The 12,918-nt window shown below is 36.9% G+C and overlaps 1 protein-coding gene across 1 annotated transcript in view; it reads left to right on the top strand.

The window, feature by feature from the left end:
• tyw1 (tRNA-yW synthesizing protein 1 homolog (S. cerevisiae)) overlaps positions 1-12,918 on the top strand; it is a 47,985-nt gene that overhangs the window by 15,414 nt on the left and 19,653 nt on the right. The window contains exons 8-12 of the mRNA XM_053508038.1: positions 1,918-2,047; positions 6,080-6,132; positions 6,244-6,362; positions 9,603-9,712; positions 10,818-10,995. Of these exons, the coding sequence (XP_053364013.1) occupies positions 1,918-2,047; positions 6,080-6,132; positions 6,244-6,362; positions 9,603-9,712; positions 10,818-10,995 (590 nt within the window). The remainder of the gene's footprint in view (positions 1-1,917; positions 2,048-6,079; positions 6,133-6,243; positions 6,363-9,602; positions 9,713-10,817; positions 10,996-12,918) is intronic.

Genomic DNA, 12,918 nt, shown 5'->3' with positions numbered 1-12,918 from the left:
GGAAACGAAGATGGAGGTTACATGCAGTAAAAGACTTTAGTAAACACAAATGAGGTTTTCTCGGTCTCATATTTTGGTTACCCATGAACCTAAAAGATTAAGCTAAATTCCCCTTGCTGCTCCTGTTCTTGTTTACCACAGGGCATCACTTGGTCTCCATATTTTTTTTCTGTTTTATGATGAATGCCCATTCTGATGCAACCCTTCCCATTTTGTCTGGAGTGCACCGACTTGGGAGTGTCGTTAAAAGTGTACTGACTTTGGGTCAATTTTGGGCCATCACTAAGAGTGCACTGACATGGAACCTGCATGCCGACATTTGCTAAGAACATGCCAACTTGGGATATGAGTGCATCGACTTGAAACTTGCTGGAAGAACACCGATTTCAGAGACTGTCACTAAAAGCGTCAGCTTGGAATTGTTGCTAAGATGGGCATGCTTGGGTCAATTTTGGACAGTCACAGAGAGCACACCCTATGAGCACACCGTCCATATGAGCTCGCAGAAGTGGGACCGTCACTAAGAGTGCACTGACTTGGGACCCCTGCTAAAAGCATGCGACTTGGGATGGCACTAACAGCCCGTCACACTCTGAAGACCAACACCAGGAACGCATTGACTTCAGCTGATGTGTATAGTGTAGCACTAGGGTTTTGGAGGTTACACCACCTGGTAGCTTTGGAGTTTCTGTGTCATTGGGGACGTTATGAAGTTATGAAGTTTCTGTCTGTTTTGGGTTAATAGTTAAAATGAAGGGCTGCTGTAACATTTTAACTGAACCCATCATCCTTGACCAAACTCCATTGGTAGTTGTTGTGTTATTGGAAAATCCCTACCTGGGTAGTGTAATATGACCTGACCATGACTGTGTCCAGATGCTGCAAAAACAAATTAACACACTTGCTTGTACACAGACTTTTTTTTGGGAACCTGTGAGTGTTGGTGCTCAGTAACAGTCTAGAAGAGTAGGTAAGTATGCAATGTAAGACACGGTGCCAGTTTGGTTGGATAAGAAAGATAAATGAGGAAATTTGGTATCCCCATTTGTGGCGTGGCTTGTTTTAAATGTTACTTCCAGTAATAATGTGAAACAATAATTTAAAAAATCCATCTTTGGTATTTACCAGATACAAACTTTTGTTTTTCTAGTCAACAGCAAGTGTGGTTTATTCTTTCATTAGTTGTTGAATGAGACTGGTATTGCCTAGAGCCCAAAGCATACCTATTTGTTGAAGTAGTACATAAATAAAAGAGTCTGGGCATACAATTAGGCATCTGGTTAGTGTTTTGTCCACCCCTGAAAATTTCATGCATCCACACGGTTAATGTATCAAAAGTAGTGTATGATCAACTAACTGGTATGAGCTACTGTCTTCGACAGCTGATCCCCAGACACCTGAGGCTGCACATAGCTGCTGATATTCGTCATTTGATAACTGGATATTCGTGCTGAGTCTCTGTTTAACACCACTGTAATATTGTCAGTGATACACTGTCCTCTCTGTCAATTTTATATCAGACTTTGTAAAGTCTAATAAAGTGCTAATCAGTCTTCTGTAAGCTGCCAAGTTAACAGAACAGTTTTTATTTTTACATCTAAGATACTTAAAAAGTTATGAATCAGTTTCAGAAGCTGAACTGCTGTACTTTTTATTAGCCATTACAAAACATTTTAAATTTTATCTCTGGCTAATAGTCTTGCCATCTTGCCTCTTTTTAGCATATTGCGTTTTGATAGAAAATTTCAGCCTGAGATAATTAGGTATAAATTAGGTAGTAAAAATGGCAGAAGTGTTGGGGACCTGGCTGATTAGTGTATAAATTAATTGTAATCAGTACGGTGATGTATGAATTGCCACAGAAAAGAATTAGTAAAATGTAACTGATTTTTTTCGTGTGTGTGTGATGTGCTACAGAAACAAATGGAGGAGGACCCTTCTCAGCTGGGTGAACTGTCAAAACTGAATGGATCAAAGAAGACTGAGCCTGAGGAAGAGGGGAGAGAGATGATCACTTCAGCACTGAGAGAAGCGCTCACTAAGCAAGGTACAACTTTACGTGTTCAGTGTATAAAATGTACATGTAGATGCTTGACAGTTGGGTATTTATTGCAACTCATCATTGCTTGTGATCAAGTTCAGATACACCCTTAATTTTATTTTATATGATTTTGAGTGCCTCTAAATTGCAGTTAGCAAATGGTATGATGCTTTCGGTTGAATTTAGTGCAGTCCATGTCCATAGTCACATTAACATAACTGACATTGATTTCAAAGTTTAGTTACGTTTCTGTGATGGAATAGAGGGCACAAATGAAGACAGCAAAACCTAACACTGATTAGTTTTAAACGCTTCTTAATCCAGTATCTAAAAATACACTGTTCATGACTGTTTAAATATATTTTTCTTGAACCTAACATATTTACATTTTGGCTTCATTTCTCAAGTTGACCCTACAGTAGACCCTACAGTCATCATTACATACTTTTTCTTTCTTTCTTGATGAAAAAAAAGTGTCTTGTTATACTGACCTTAAATTGAGCAAGTTTCAGAGTTTTTCTTCTATAACTTTATTCCCATAATTGCACAGGCATTTTTTTCTCTATAAGTGTGAAGCATACTTTAGGTTTTCAGCCTGCTGACAATTTCCTTTAATTTATGTGCTATTTCTAGCTCAGTATATTAATAAAGCAGTACCTTTGCTATGTACCTTTGCACTGTAATATAAAGTAATACTGTCTCAATACTGTCTCCTGCATGATTGCGGTTTATTTTAAAGAAATTATAATATAAAATGATGGATACTGTTTTCAGTCATGTCATTGAGTTGTTGTTTCATAGTACAGGGTGCTGCAGGTAAAATCTGTAGCTTCTCACACTTTCCCTGATGGCCTTCTGGTTCATCTTAGGATTTACGGGTTACGTTTTTTTTTTTAAGTCTTTGACTTACACTCTGTTACCTTTTTCATTAACTTATTCTTATGTTTTAGTCTGAAAAGTACTTTAAAGATCTAATGTTATTAAAGACTTAATCTTTTTCTTATGAAGAGAGTGTCACTCTCCATTCCATGTTGCTCTCCAGGCAGAGAGAAGACAGTGTTTTACATTAGTTTTTTTTAGATTATAATGTTCTTGTAGAGGAATGAAGAAGTCCTGAACAATAAAGGATTTTGTTGTACTTTTTGAGGGTGCTTTACAATTCTGTGCAATATGCACTGTCTAACGTTAGATGCATATATTATTGTTGCACTACAAATTACAGCAATTTTTGTTATTTATGTAACGCGAAATTTAATAGTTTATATTTAACGGAAAATATAAAGACCAACTCCATGAGTAGTATTATGTTTCTGGTTGTCGCTAGGTATTTAGATTATTAGATTTTGCATGCAGTGGTATCCTTGACAACATGGCTGTAATCTAACATTGATTACTAAACAGGCTCCTTACATGCTTGCTAATAACCTATTTAAAGAGTCAGGCCTTCGAGATTACTTTGTGAATGCCAGATTAGGTCGCCTACTTAAAATCTATTTCCCCTTTTATCCAAACTCATGACTTTCAATAACCAAACAAAGAAAATATAGGAAACCTAATTTGTGTGATGGATTTTTTTTATGATGTCTGTAAATTATTGTAATGAGTACTTAAGTTTATTCTGTCCTTATCATTCCTCACCTTTCCAGAAGGATGATGGGCATTCAAGGTGTGGTCATAAACCCATCTTCAACATAGCATGATTAAGGTACAGACTCATTAGTCTGTTTCTGGTAATGGGGTTGTGAATTTTAAAAGTCCTTCATTTTTTTTTTTTTTTTATGAGGCCCAGGCAGAGTAAATTGGTAGGAGAAGTAGAGCATAACTAATTAGATTAGAGCATCTGCCAAATGCCTACATGTAATATAATGTACATGTAATTTTCGCCAAAATATACAATGCATGGCTAACAGTATAGTGTACTTGAAATATTTGTGACATATGTGACATTGGTGTTCTCAAATTGTCTATAGTGTGTGAATGTGTGTGTGTGAGTGCCCTGCGATGGATTGGCACCCCGGCCTGGGTATATTCTGACTTGTGCCCTAAGTCTTCTTTAATAGGCTCCACAGGATAAAGCGGTATTGACGTTGAGTAAATAACTTTATTATTGTATCATGCCCAGTTGATGAGATATGGCGAGTGCTAATTTGTTACAAGGCGGGTCTTGGGGAAAATCCATAAAACTCCAATGTTTAGAATACAGTCGACCCACTTCCATTTCAAACGATTAATACATTACCCTTAAAAAAGGTAAATACGTATACTGTACACTGCTGTCTCCGCAGTTCTAGAATGTAAAATGCACCAATGTTACCCCTATATGTACTGTTATTCATGCACTCACGTTTTCTTTGGTATGCGCTGTGGTTTTGTCTGGTGTATGAAGGGTAAATAAGGTAATAATTCATCATCTCAAGCCACGTTTTCCTCTACGGTTGCTTTGTGTTCTCTCTACAGTACTAAAGAATGTATACAGTATTATATTTTATATGAAAATTTACCTAAATTTACATTATTTTTGTTACAAAGTTAGCAAATTATATTATTCTTAATATGTTAGCCTTAAAACATGAGAAAATACATTTAGCATGAAAAATTATGAGGAGAATTAAAATTCCAAAGGATAATTTTCGGTTTTCGAAAAACTGCGGGGGTTTCCACGAACAATTATTAGTTGGGTTTTAAGGGGAAAATTTGCAAACGACTAAGGCTAAGAACTTTGAACCTATGCCTCATTTTGACAACGCTAACCTTAAAATAACTTCACCAGCAGCGTAGTTTTCTAGCAAAAACCTGTACGTATTTCTATTACAATGATAATTGATAGTGTTTATTAAACTCATCAAAAAAAAATGTTTAAAATGAAATGTCTCAATTTTGTTGAAGGAAGATTGTTTTAGCATGACATTGCCTCATCACCAAATCAAGTTTCAGGAAGACATGATGATGTGTAAGAACTCAAATTCACTGAAAACTCTTAAGATGAACTGGACCACAATAAAGATGTTGTGTCTGTTATAAAATTTAATGTGGAGGCTTATAGCGGTAAAGGGGGAACATCATTCCCATTAATACCCATGGCTTTTGGAATGGAATGTCTAAAACATATCAGCTAAGGCAAGGGAGAGAGCTCGCAGTTTTAGTTCACCTGCAGTGGAAAGAAGCATAATGAAAGCAGATGTAGGTTCATTATAAGAGCACAATGTACTAAATTAGATAAATGGTTCATAATCCCCATATAATCCATCTATTTTCTGTGATAATGTTTGTACTGTGATGATTATTCACGAATAATCAGCTCTATTCTGTTCAGATTCCATCCTATATCAGGAACATTGTGCCTAATTAAATCCCTGTAATGTAATTTAAATATTTGTACCGATTGCCCTACGGTTTTATAGAAACTTTTTTGGGGGCCAAAACACACTTAATGATTGGTTGATATTTATTCAGATCAAGACCGCTGTTGTATTTCACAGAAAAGGACACTAGTGTACTGTAATTGGCATTACGTAGTAACAGTGGACAAATCAGTCATTTAAAGCTAGCACAGCAGGCAAGTGAAAGCTATAATGGGCTGCCTGTGGTGAGCTAGTCACATGCAGAGTAATACTTGGATATAAACCAGTGTATATGATCATTATTCTGTCCTAAGTTTCTCATATGTTTTTGTCCTCGATTGAAAAACTCGGCAAGTTCTTGGATCATGTTTCAGCTATGATTAAAACGGCTTTGACGCTGAGCATCTGTAGGTGGCCTAACAATAGTATTGGTGACTGGGTAATGTCCTTGTTTTCTCTCGACACGTTTTACTGCAAGCAAATCGGGCAGTGCTGGCAAGAGTGTTCTCTTAGTTTCTGCTTGGTTTTAAAATGTGTCTTAGACAAATTAATTTACCACAGCTTTAGCAGAACATAGTAACCACTTGCATACTCTGCAAAATGATATCATTCTACTTGGCAACTAATGATTACTAACTATTTAGACAGATTAATTTCTTTGTTTATGTGATTTATTATTCTTTTTTTTTCCCTACAGGATATAAACTAATAGGCAGTCACTCTGGGGTAAAGCTGTGTCGTTGGACCAAGGTAAGCTCACTTTCTCTGTTATGTTGCCTTCAAGTTCATATTTAAAATTGCTTAAATCATCAGCGCCTCCATCAAGAGGTTTATGAAACTATTGGTTGTTTCACTATCCAGTCCATGCTGAGAGGGAGAGGAGGATGCTACAAACACACATTTTACGGCATTGAATCTCACCGGTGTATGGAGACCACTCCCAGTCTGGCCTGTGCCAACAAGTGTGTTTTTTGCTGGAGGTAAGCTGATGTTTTTTGCTCTTTTATGATAAACCTTGTGAAGGATTGATATGGTATTTCCAGGGTGTTTTACATATTTTTTTCAGCCACTCATTGTTTTGTTTTTTCTTTTATTACTGGGCATAAGTACTGTACTCTGCTTGAATTTTAAGATCATAAGATATGTCATTGTGATCGATTAGTGGAGGAAATCAAGCTACTTAACCGCTTTCAACTTCCTGCACACAGGTTTGTTAAGCAACTCAGACAGTGATGCTGATTTGTGCTGACATCAATGCATAAAACACAAGCTAGTCTGCTATTTTCTCACAAATGAAAAGAACTCTGAGGAGGGCTGTCACAAAGACTCTGCACATCTTTTTTGAAGGCTAGATTAAGAATGACTTGCCTTCCGCCGTACAGATTCTTGGTTCCGAGTTGTTGACAAGGTGTAAATATTTCTGTAAACAAACACCGGTGATACACTGATGGTATCTGATGGTACTTTTTTTCCTTCTTGAGGTCTGTTCAATGAAGCAGAAGTGCAATAATAATCATTAAATGCTCCAGATTAACATATTATTGCTTTATGGAAATAGGATGCTTTCTATGCTTCAAAGCCATATTAGTTTAACATTATTTTGTTAGGATACATGCTACTGGAAAGCTGAGCTAATACCAAGATGTTCTTTTGTCTAGCCACAGTGATTAATGCACCACAGAATTAATTTTAGGTTTTCTACTCATCCACTCATCTCAGTGTTCTCTTTGTATCCTGCACTATTTAGAGGAAAGAAAAAAAGAAAAGAAAGATTAAAATCATGGATACATTTTTAAAAAAAAGAAGTGCTATTTGCTTCTGGGCTTGTTTGGTCCTCGCTCTAAAAGCCTGCTTTCTCAGAAATATTCATATCTGTGATAGCAGAAAATAACAGATGACCAATTAGCCAATTAGACACAAATACACATACTTAAGTTGCAATGGATATCAGCACTGTTGTGATGCCTTTGGCATGCATATTGTTTCTGAATTATTTTCAAATAAGAAAACTCTGACCCTTGAATTAATTCACATTTTCAATCTGAATCAAATGACTAATTAAATACACCGATTAATGTTTATGTAGTCTGTGATTATAGAATGAAATAACTTTTAATTATATAAACCATCATTAATGTTGTATCCTTAACTGTAAGCAGAATACACCAAATAAGCAAAGCATGCATTATCCTGTATTAATCATTAATCCCAGCAATGACTAACATTAATACTTACCTGTACTGGAATACACACTCAAAGACCACTTCATTAGGTATGTATGCTTCTTGACACAAATATCTTATTAGCCAATCAAATGGCAGCAACTCAATGCATATAGAAGATCTACTAAAGATCAAACTAAGCACCAGAATGGGGGGAGAAAGGTGATTTAAGCAACTTTGAAACAACTTTTAAGCAACCCTTGCTTGTTGGTGCCAAATAAGCTTGTCTGAGTAATTCTTATACCCCTATCTCACCTATGCGGCTTGGCCCACGGTGAGATGCCGCGATTGCCCACTACCTTCCCGCAAAGTTCTGCAAGGTCCGCAAGCTGTTTAATTAAATTAATCACTTAATTCTTGCGCGGAAAGATGAAAACATAATTACAACGGCAAAACTCGCAGTTGAATCTCGCATGAACTGCATAAACCGTACTTATGGCCACCGCGTGAAACCGCGTAGGTCAGATAGGGGTATAAAAGTGCTGATCTACTGAGATTTTTATACACAACTATCTGTAGGGTTTACAGAGAAAGAGGAAATATCTGGTGAGAAGTGAGAGTTCTCTGGGTGAAAATGCTTTATAGATGTTGGAGGAGAATGGCCAGACTGGTTTGAGATAATAGAAAGGCAACAGTAGCTTAATAGCATCTTGTTAAGACCGAGGTATGCTGACAATTGGAAAATAGAAGATTGGAATATCATTGCCTGATCTGAGGAGTCTAAATTTTTTGTTTCAGCATTCAAATGGTGAAGTCAGAATTTGATGTAAGCAACATAAAAGCATAAATCCATCCTGCCTGGTAGCAATGGTTCAGGCTGCTCCTGGTGGTGTAATTATGAGACACATTTTAGGCCCTAGTATCAATTGAGCATGGTTTAAATTCGACAACCTACCTGAGTATTGTTGCTGACTATGTCCATTCCTTTATGAGCACAGGATAACATTCCATGTCACATAGCTAAAATCATCTGTTTCTTTAACAACAAGTTCCCTGTACTCAAATGGCCTACACAGTCACCAGATCTCAATGCAATAGGGCACTTTTGGAGTGTGGTGGAAGGTGAGATTCGCAGGGTTATGCAGCTTATGACATATGTCAATATGGACCAAAATCTCTAAAGGGGATATTTGCAGCACATTGTTTAATCCAGCCCACAAAGAGTTAGGGCAGTTCTGAAGGCAAAAGGGGTCAAGTATTAAAAATATATATCTAAGAAAATGGCTGGTGAGTGTGTAGAACACAGGGAAAAAGGGAAAATCTATTTGGGGCTCCCAAAGTGACACAACAGAAAAAAAATATTGCCTTATCATCCAGGGATCATGAGTTTGAATCTTGATGATGCCACAGCCTGAGAGTGGCTGGAAGTCTAAGGGTACAAAATTAACCATGTTCTGAGGGAGGGGAAGAGTCTTTTTGACAATAGACCGAAATCCTTTAAATGTCAAACCCACCAACCATTAAATAGAAAGCTTACCTCAGCACAGAGATGAGTTAAGTCTTATCTATGTCCTACAGAATATATTTGACTTGTTTTACACTGTGCAATTTGGATCAAGCAGAGTTATGTACACCAAATGCATCCAGTTTCTTTACCAGTTTCTTTGGTGGTGCTGTGTGGAGAGATCGATTGAATCTCTCAAACAGGTTTGCTCAACCCTGGGACTTAATTTGTGTATTAGTTCTGAAGAATGCAGCGTCTGGTCTTTTTATATTTAGATGTTATATTACCCAGTTAACTTCTAATGATGCTATTAGCCAATCAGACGCTTCTAAAAGTTACTTTAGTGTCTGTGAATGTCTGTGGCCCAATTTTATTTATATTTTTGACCACAAATATAGTAGCAAAAGTGTAAGTAATGTGACTATTGTATATAACATGGAAGATAATTTCAGCACCCAGCCAGTTCTGACCCCCATATTCTACTAGACTTTCTTTCCGTCCTCCTTATTTCACCTTGCTCACAGTTGGTGCTCTCTTTTATTTTCTCACCACAGACACCACACGAACCCTGTAGGCACTGAGTGGCGTTGGAAGATGGACCCTGCTGAGAAGATCTTTCAGGAAGCGTTGGAGAATCATCGCAACATGATCCGCCAATTCCGAGGTACTCTGCCTTTCTGTGATTTTTATGTTACTGTATATATGGCAGCAATGCTTTTTTGTATCCAAAAGATAATGAACAACTGAAAAAGCAAAGAAAGAAGGGAAGCAGTCTGACAGTCAGTGACGATATAATACTGTTGCCATGGCATTATTCAAAGCCATAGGACAACAAATGAGCTATTAAAAATATTTGTCTGCTATGCTTAAACAACTGCAAAGCAATGAGCTGCTGCTGATGTTTTAACATTTACATGAGTATGACCAATTAGGGGGTTCATGTTTGAATACTGTGAGCATCTGGAACGTGGAGAAAATGAGGAATAGATTTCTAGTTGACCCCTAGATGATCCCTTTGAGATCAGATGTTTGTGATGCTAATTCATGAGATAGAATTTAGTATCTTTTCCATGTGATATTTAGTTTCGTTTTTTCCATGGATGGCTTTGTCAGAGCATTCGTCAAGCAGCCCTGCTATACACAGCAAATGGGATTCTTTACGTTTTTCTTTTCCTTCTCTGACATTCATACATGTCTGTCTCTGATTAGTTAAGCAAAGAGTGAAGTAAATTTAAACGTTCTGGGCCCACCTCCTGAAATACAACCCCACACCAGTTCCAACATAACTGTGTACCAGTAGACATAGCAAGGTCTATAAAGAGTATGAGTGATTTGGTGTGAAAAAACTTGACTAGCCTGCACGGTACTGACCTCAACCTGATAGAACACCTTTGCTACTCGAAGAATGGTCATAAACACACTCCAAACCTTGTGGAAAACCTTCCCAGACAAGTTGAAGCTGTTATAGCTGCAAAGGGTGGTCAACATCATGGATTAAGAATGGGATGTTCCTCAAATTCATATGCATGTGCAGGCAGGCGAGCAATATAGTATATATTGAAGCCCAAAATTACAAGATCTAATGAAAGCCATGCTGACATTTCCTTGAATCTTGAGTTCCGGATTGGTTCTAGCTTATGGGGAATCCATGCATTTATCCAGAGTTTAAACTGTCTGGCTTTTTCTTTCAGATTTTGTTAGCAATATCGGAACATCTGTCTCCATGCTTGTTGCCTTTTAGTGTTAATAAGGTGTTTTGTCTGTAACAGGTGTCCCAGGAGTTCGGCCTGAGCGTTTTGAGGAGGGTTTGGCAGTAAAGCACTGTGCACTGTCTTTAGTGGGCGAGCCCATCATGTACCCAGAGATCAACTCCTTTCTGCGTCTCCTCCACCAGTGCAAAATCTCCAGCTTCCTAGTCACCAATGCCCAGTTCCCTGAAGAGATCAGGTGGGTTTCAGTATTGGAAATATTTGGGCAATTTTTTTTTGTGTAGCACGTATTTTGTTCTTCGTTCCTTTTACAACCACAGTCGATATGTTTAAGCCGACATTGCAAGGGCACAGTATAAACATCTCCTAAACCATTGTTTGAGTTGTATAAACAGTGATTTACTTTATAGACTGTGTGAGTAGTTATGTACAGTACATTGTTACTATTAAAATAATAACATTAGAATAAAAACTTGTTATACTTTAATATAAATGTGTAAATATGTAAATCTAACTTGGATCTGGAAACTTGTTTGGATTCTGCTGTTCCAGGTGACTGATCAACACCTTCTAAGCAATCATAATTAAAAATGAAACGGTATTCTTAGAGGAGACACTACAGTATTATGTATAGTAGTATGTACATAAACAACTGTGCTGTGTGTGCTCTGCATCTTGGTTGTTCGATCATGGCCTCCAACTTAAATTGCACATTTTTTTTTGAAGCTTTACTAGTTCTGGGCCGTGCTGATAACTAACACTCAGCCATGGAATTGAAATTTTCTGCCCTACCTCCTGTTTGGTTCTCTTTCAGTAAGCTGTGTGTATGTCCTTAGCTCTCATTCTGCTTTTTTATGTGGCTTCTTCTCCCAAACCCTATGAAAATACATGCTCACTTCGGATTGCACCGCTCTATGCGGTGCTGCAAAGTGACCTTATGTGATAATGAATTGTCATACACTTTGTCTGGTCTGATCCTCATGGGTTTTTGGTTTATGTTTACATGCTTGTGGACAAACAGTTCTCTTATCTCAATCAGCATGCAGCACGGTAGGGATACTTTAGAAAATCCCAGGAAGAAAGGACTTCTGTTTTCTTCTGGTATCAGACATCCCTGGAGTGCTCACAAACAAAAAAGGAAGCTTATAGTGGAGTAAGAGAAAGGATCAGGCAAACTTGTCTAGTTTTGTCATACTTGTAAAAAAACAAAAAACAAACAAAAAAAAAACATTTTGGTTATCTTGCCTTATTAAGATGCAGCAACTCGCATGCATTCCATTTATCTTACAGAAATTATAATTTGCCTTCTTTGTAAAAGTTGATTTAGCCTGTGACTTGAAGACAAGATCATATTCATAGTTGTGCATTTATTAGAACTATTTATTATGTATGTCTTAAGCCAAACACAGTGCTGTAAATTGTCAAACCTAGTTAAAAAAACGTTATCCCAAAAGCAGTAGTGATAGTTGAGGGATACTTTACAACTAACCTTTGTACTAAAGAGGAGCTTTTATGACTGAAAAATTCATGTAACAATCAAAAGAAAAACTTTAACTTTATAGAGTGTCTTAAGAACGCCAATGTTTTTCTTATTACCTTTAAGAGAAAGAGAAAAAATAATAATAATTATGGGAACTATAGCTTAAGGTAACTTAACCAGCCTAAAGTTACTTTTTGTTTTTGGATCTGAGCTACTTCCTTAAGAGATACTAGATTGAATATATATCTTAATTGTGATCATGAAATTTGTATGAGAATGATCAGATTGGAACTTACATTATGTGACATTTTGCCTCACTGTCGTCAATCAGCAATAGCTGTAAAACAGCTAAAGTGAGGTGTCTGGCTTTCTTACATCGTCTGTGCCTCAACAAAAACAGCATCTAACTGCTTTCCATACTCCAAAGCAAAAACTAAAAAGTATATTCTTTGTTAAAATAGTATCCATTGTTTGAAATGAATCAGTGGACGAACAAATATGAGTTTTAACTTGGGTTATATGAGTTACTACATTAGAGTCAGATAAAAGTATCTTGTAATTATTAATACGTATGACGTGAGCAAATCTTCCAATCTGCCTAATTAAATTAGTAGAAGATGAGTTCATTTGTCACCTATACATTTCAACATAATAAAATTATTTTCTTTGCATAACACAGCT

The sequence above is a fragment of the Clarias gariepinus genome, chromosome 11, assembly GCF_024256425.1.
Source record: "Clarias gariepinus isolate MV-2021 ecotype Netherlands chromosome 11, CGAR_prim_01v2, whole genome shotgun sequence".
Classification (NCBI taxonomy): domain Eukaryota; kingdom Metazoa; phylum Chordata; class Actinopteri; order Siluriformes; family Clariidae; genus Clarias; species Clarias gariepinus.
Note: the sequence above shows the minus strand (reverse complement) of the source record. Positions and strands in the feature narration are given on the sequence as shown.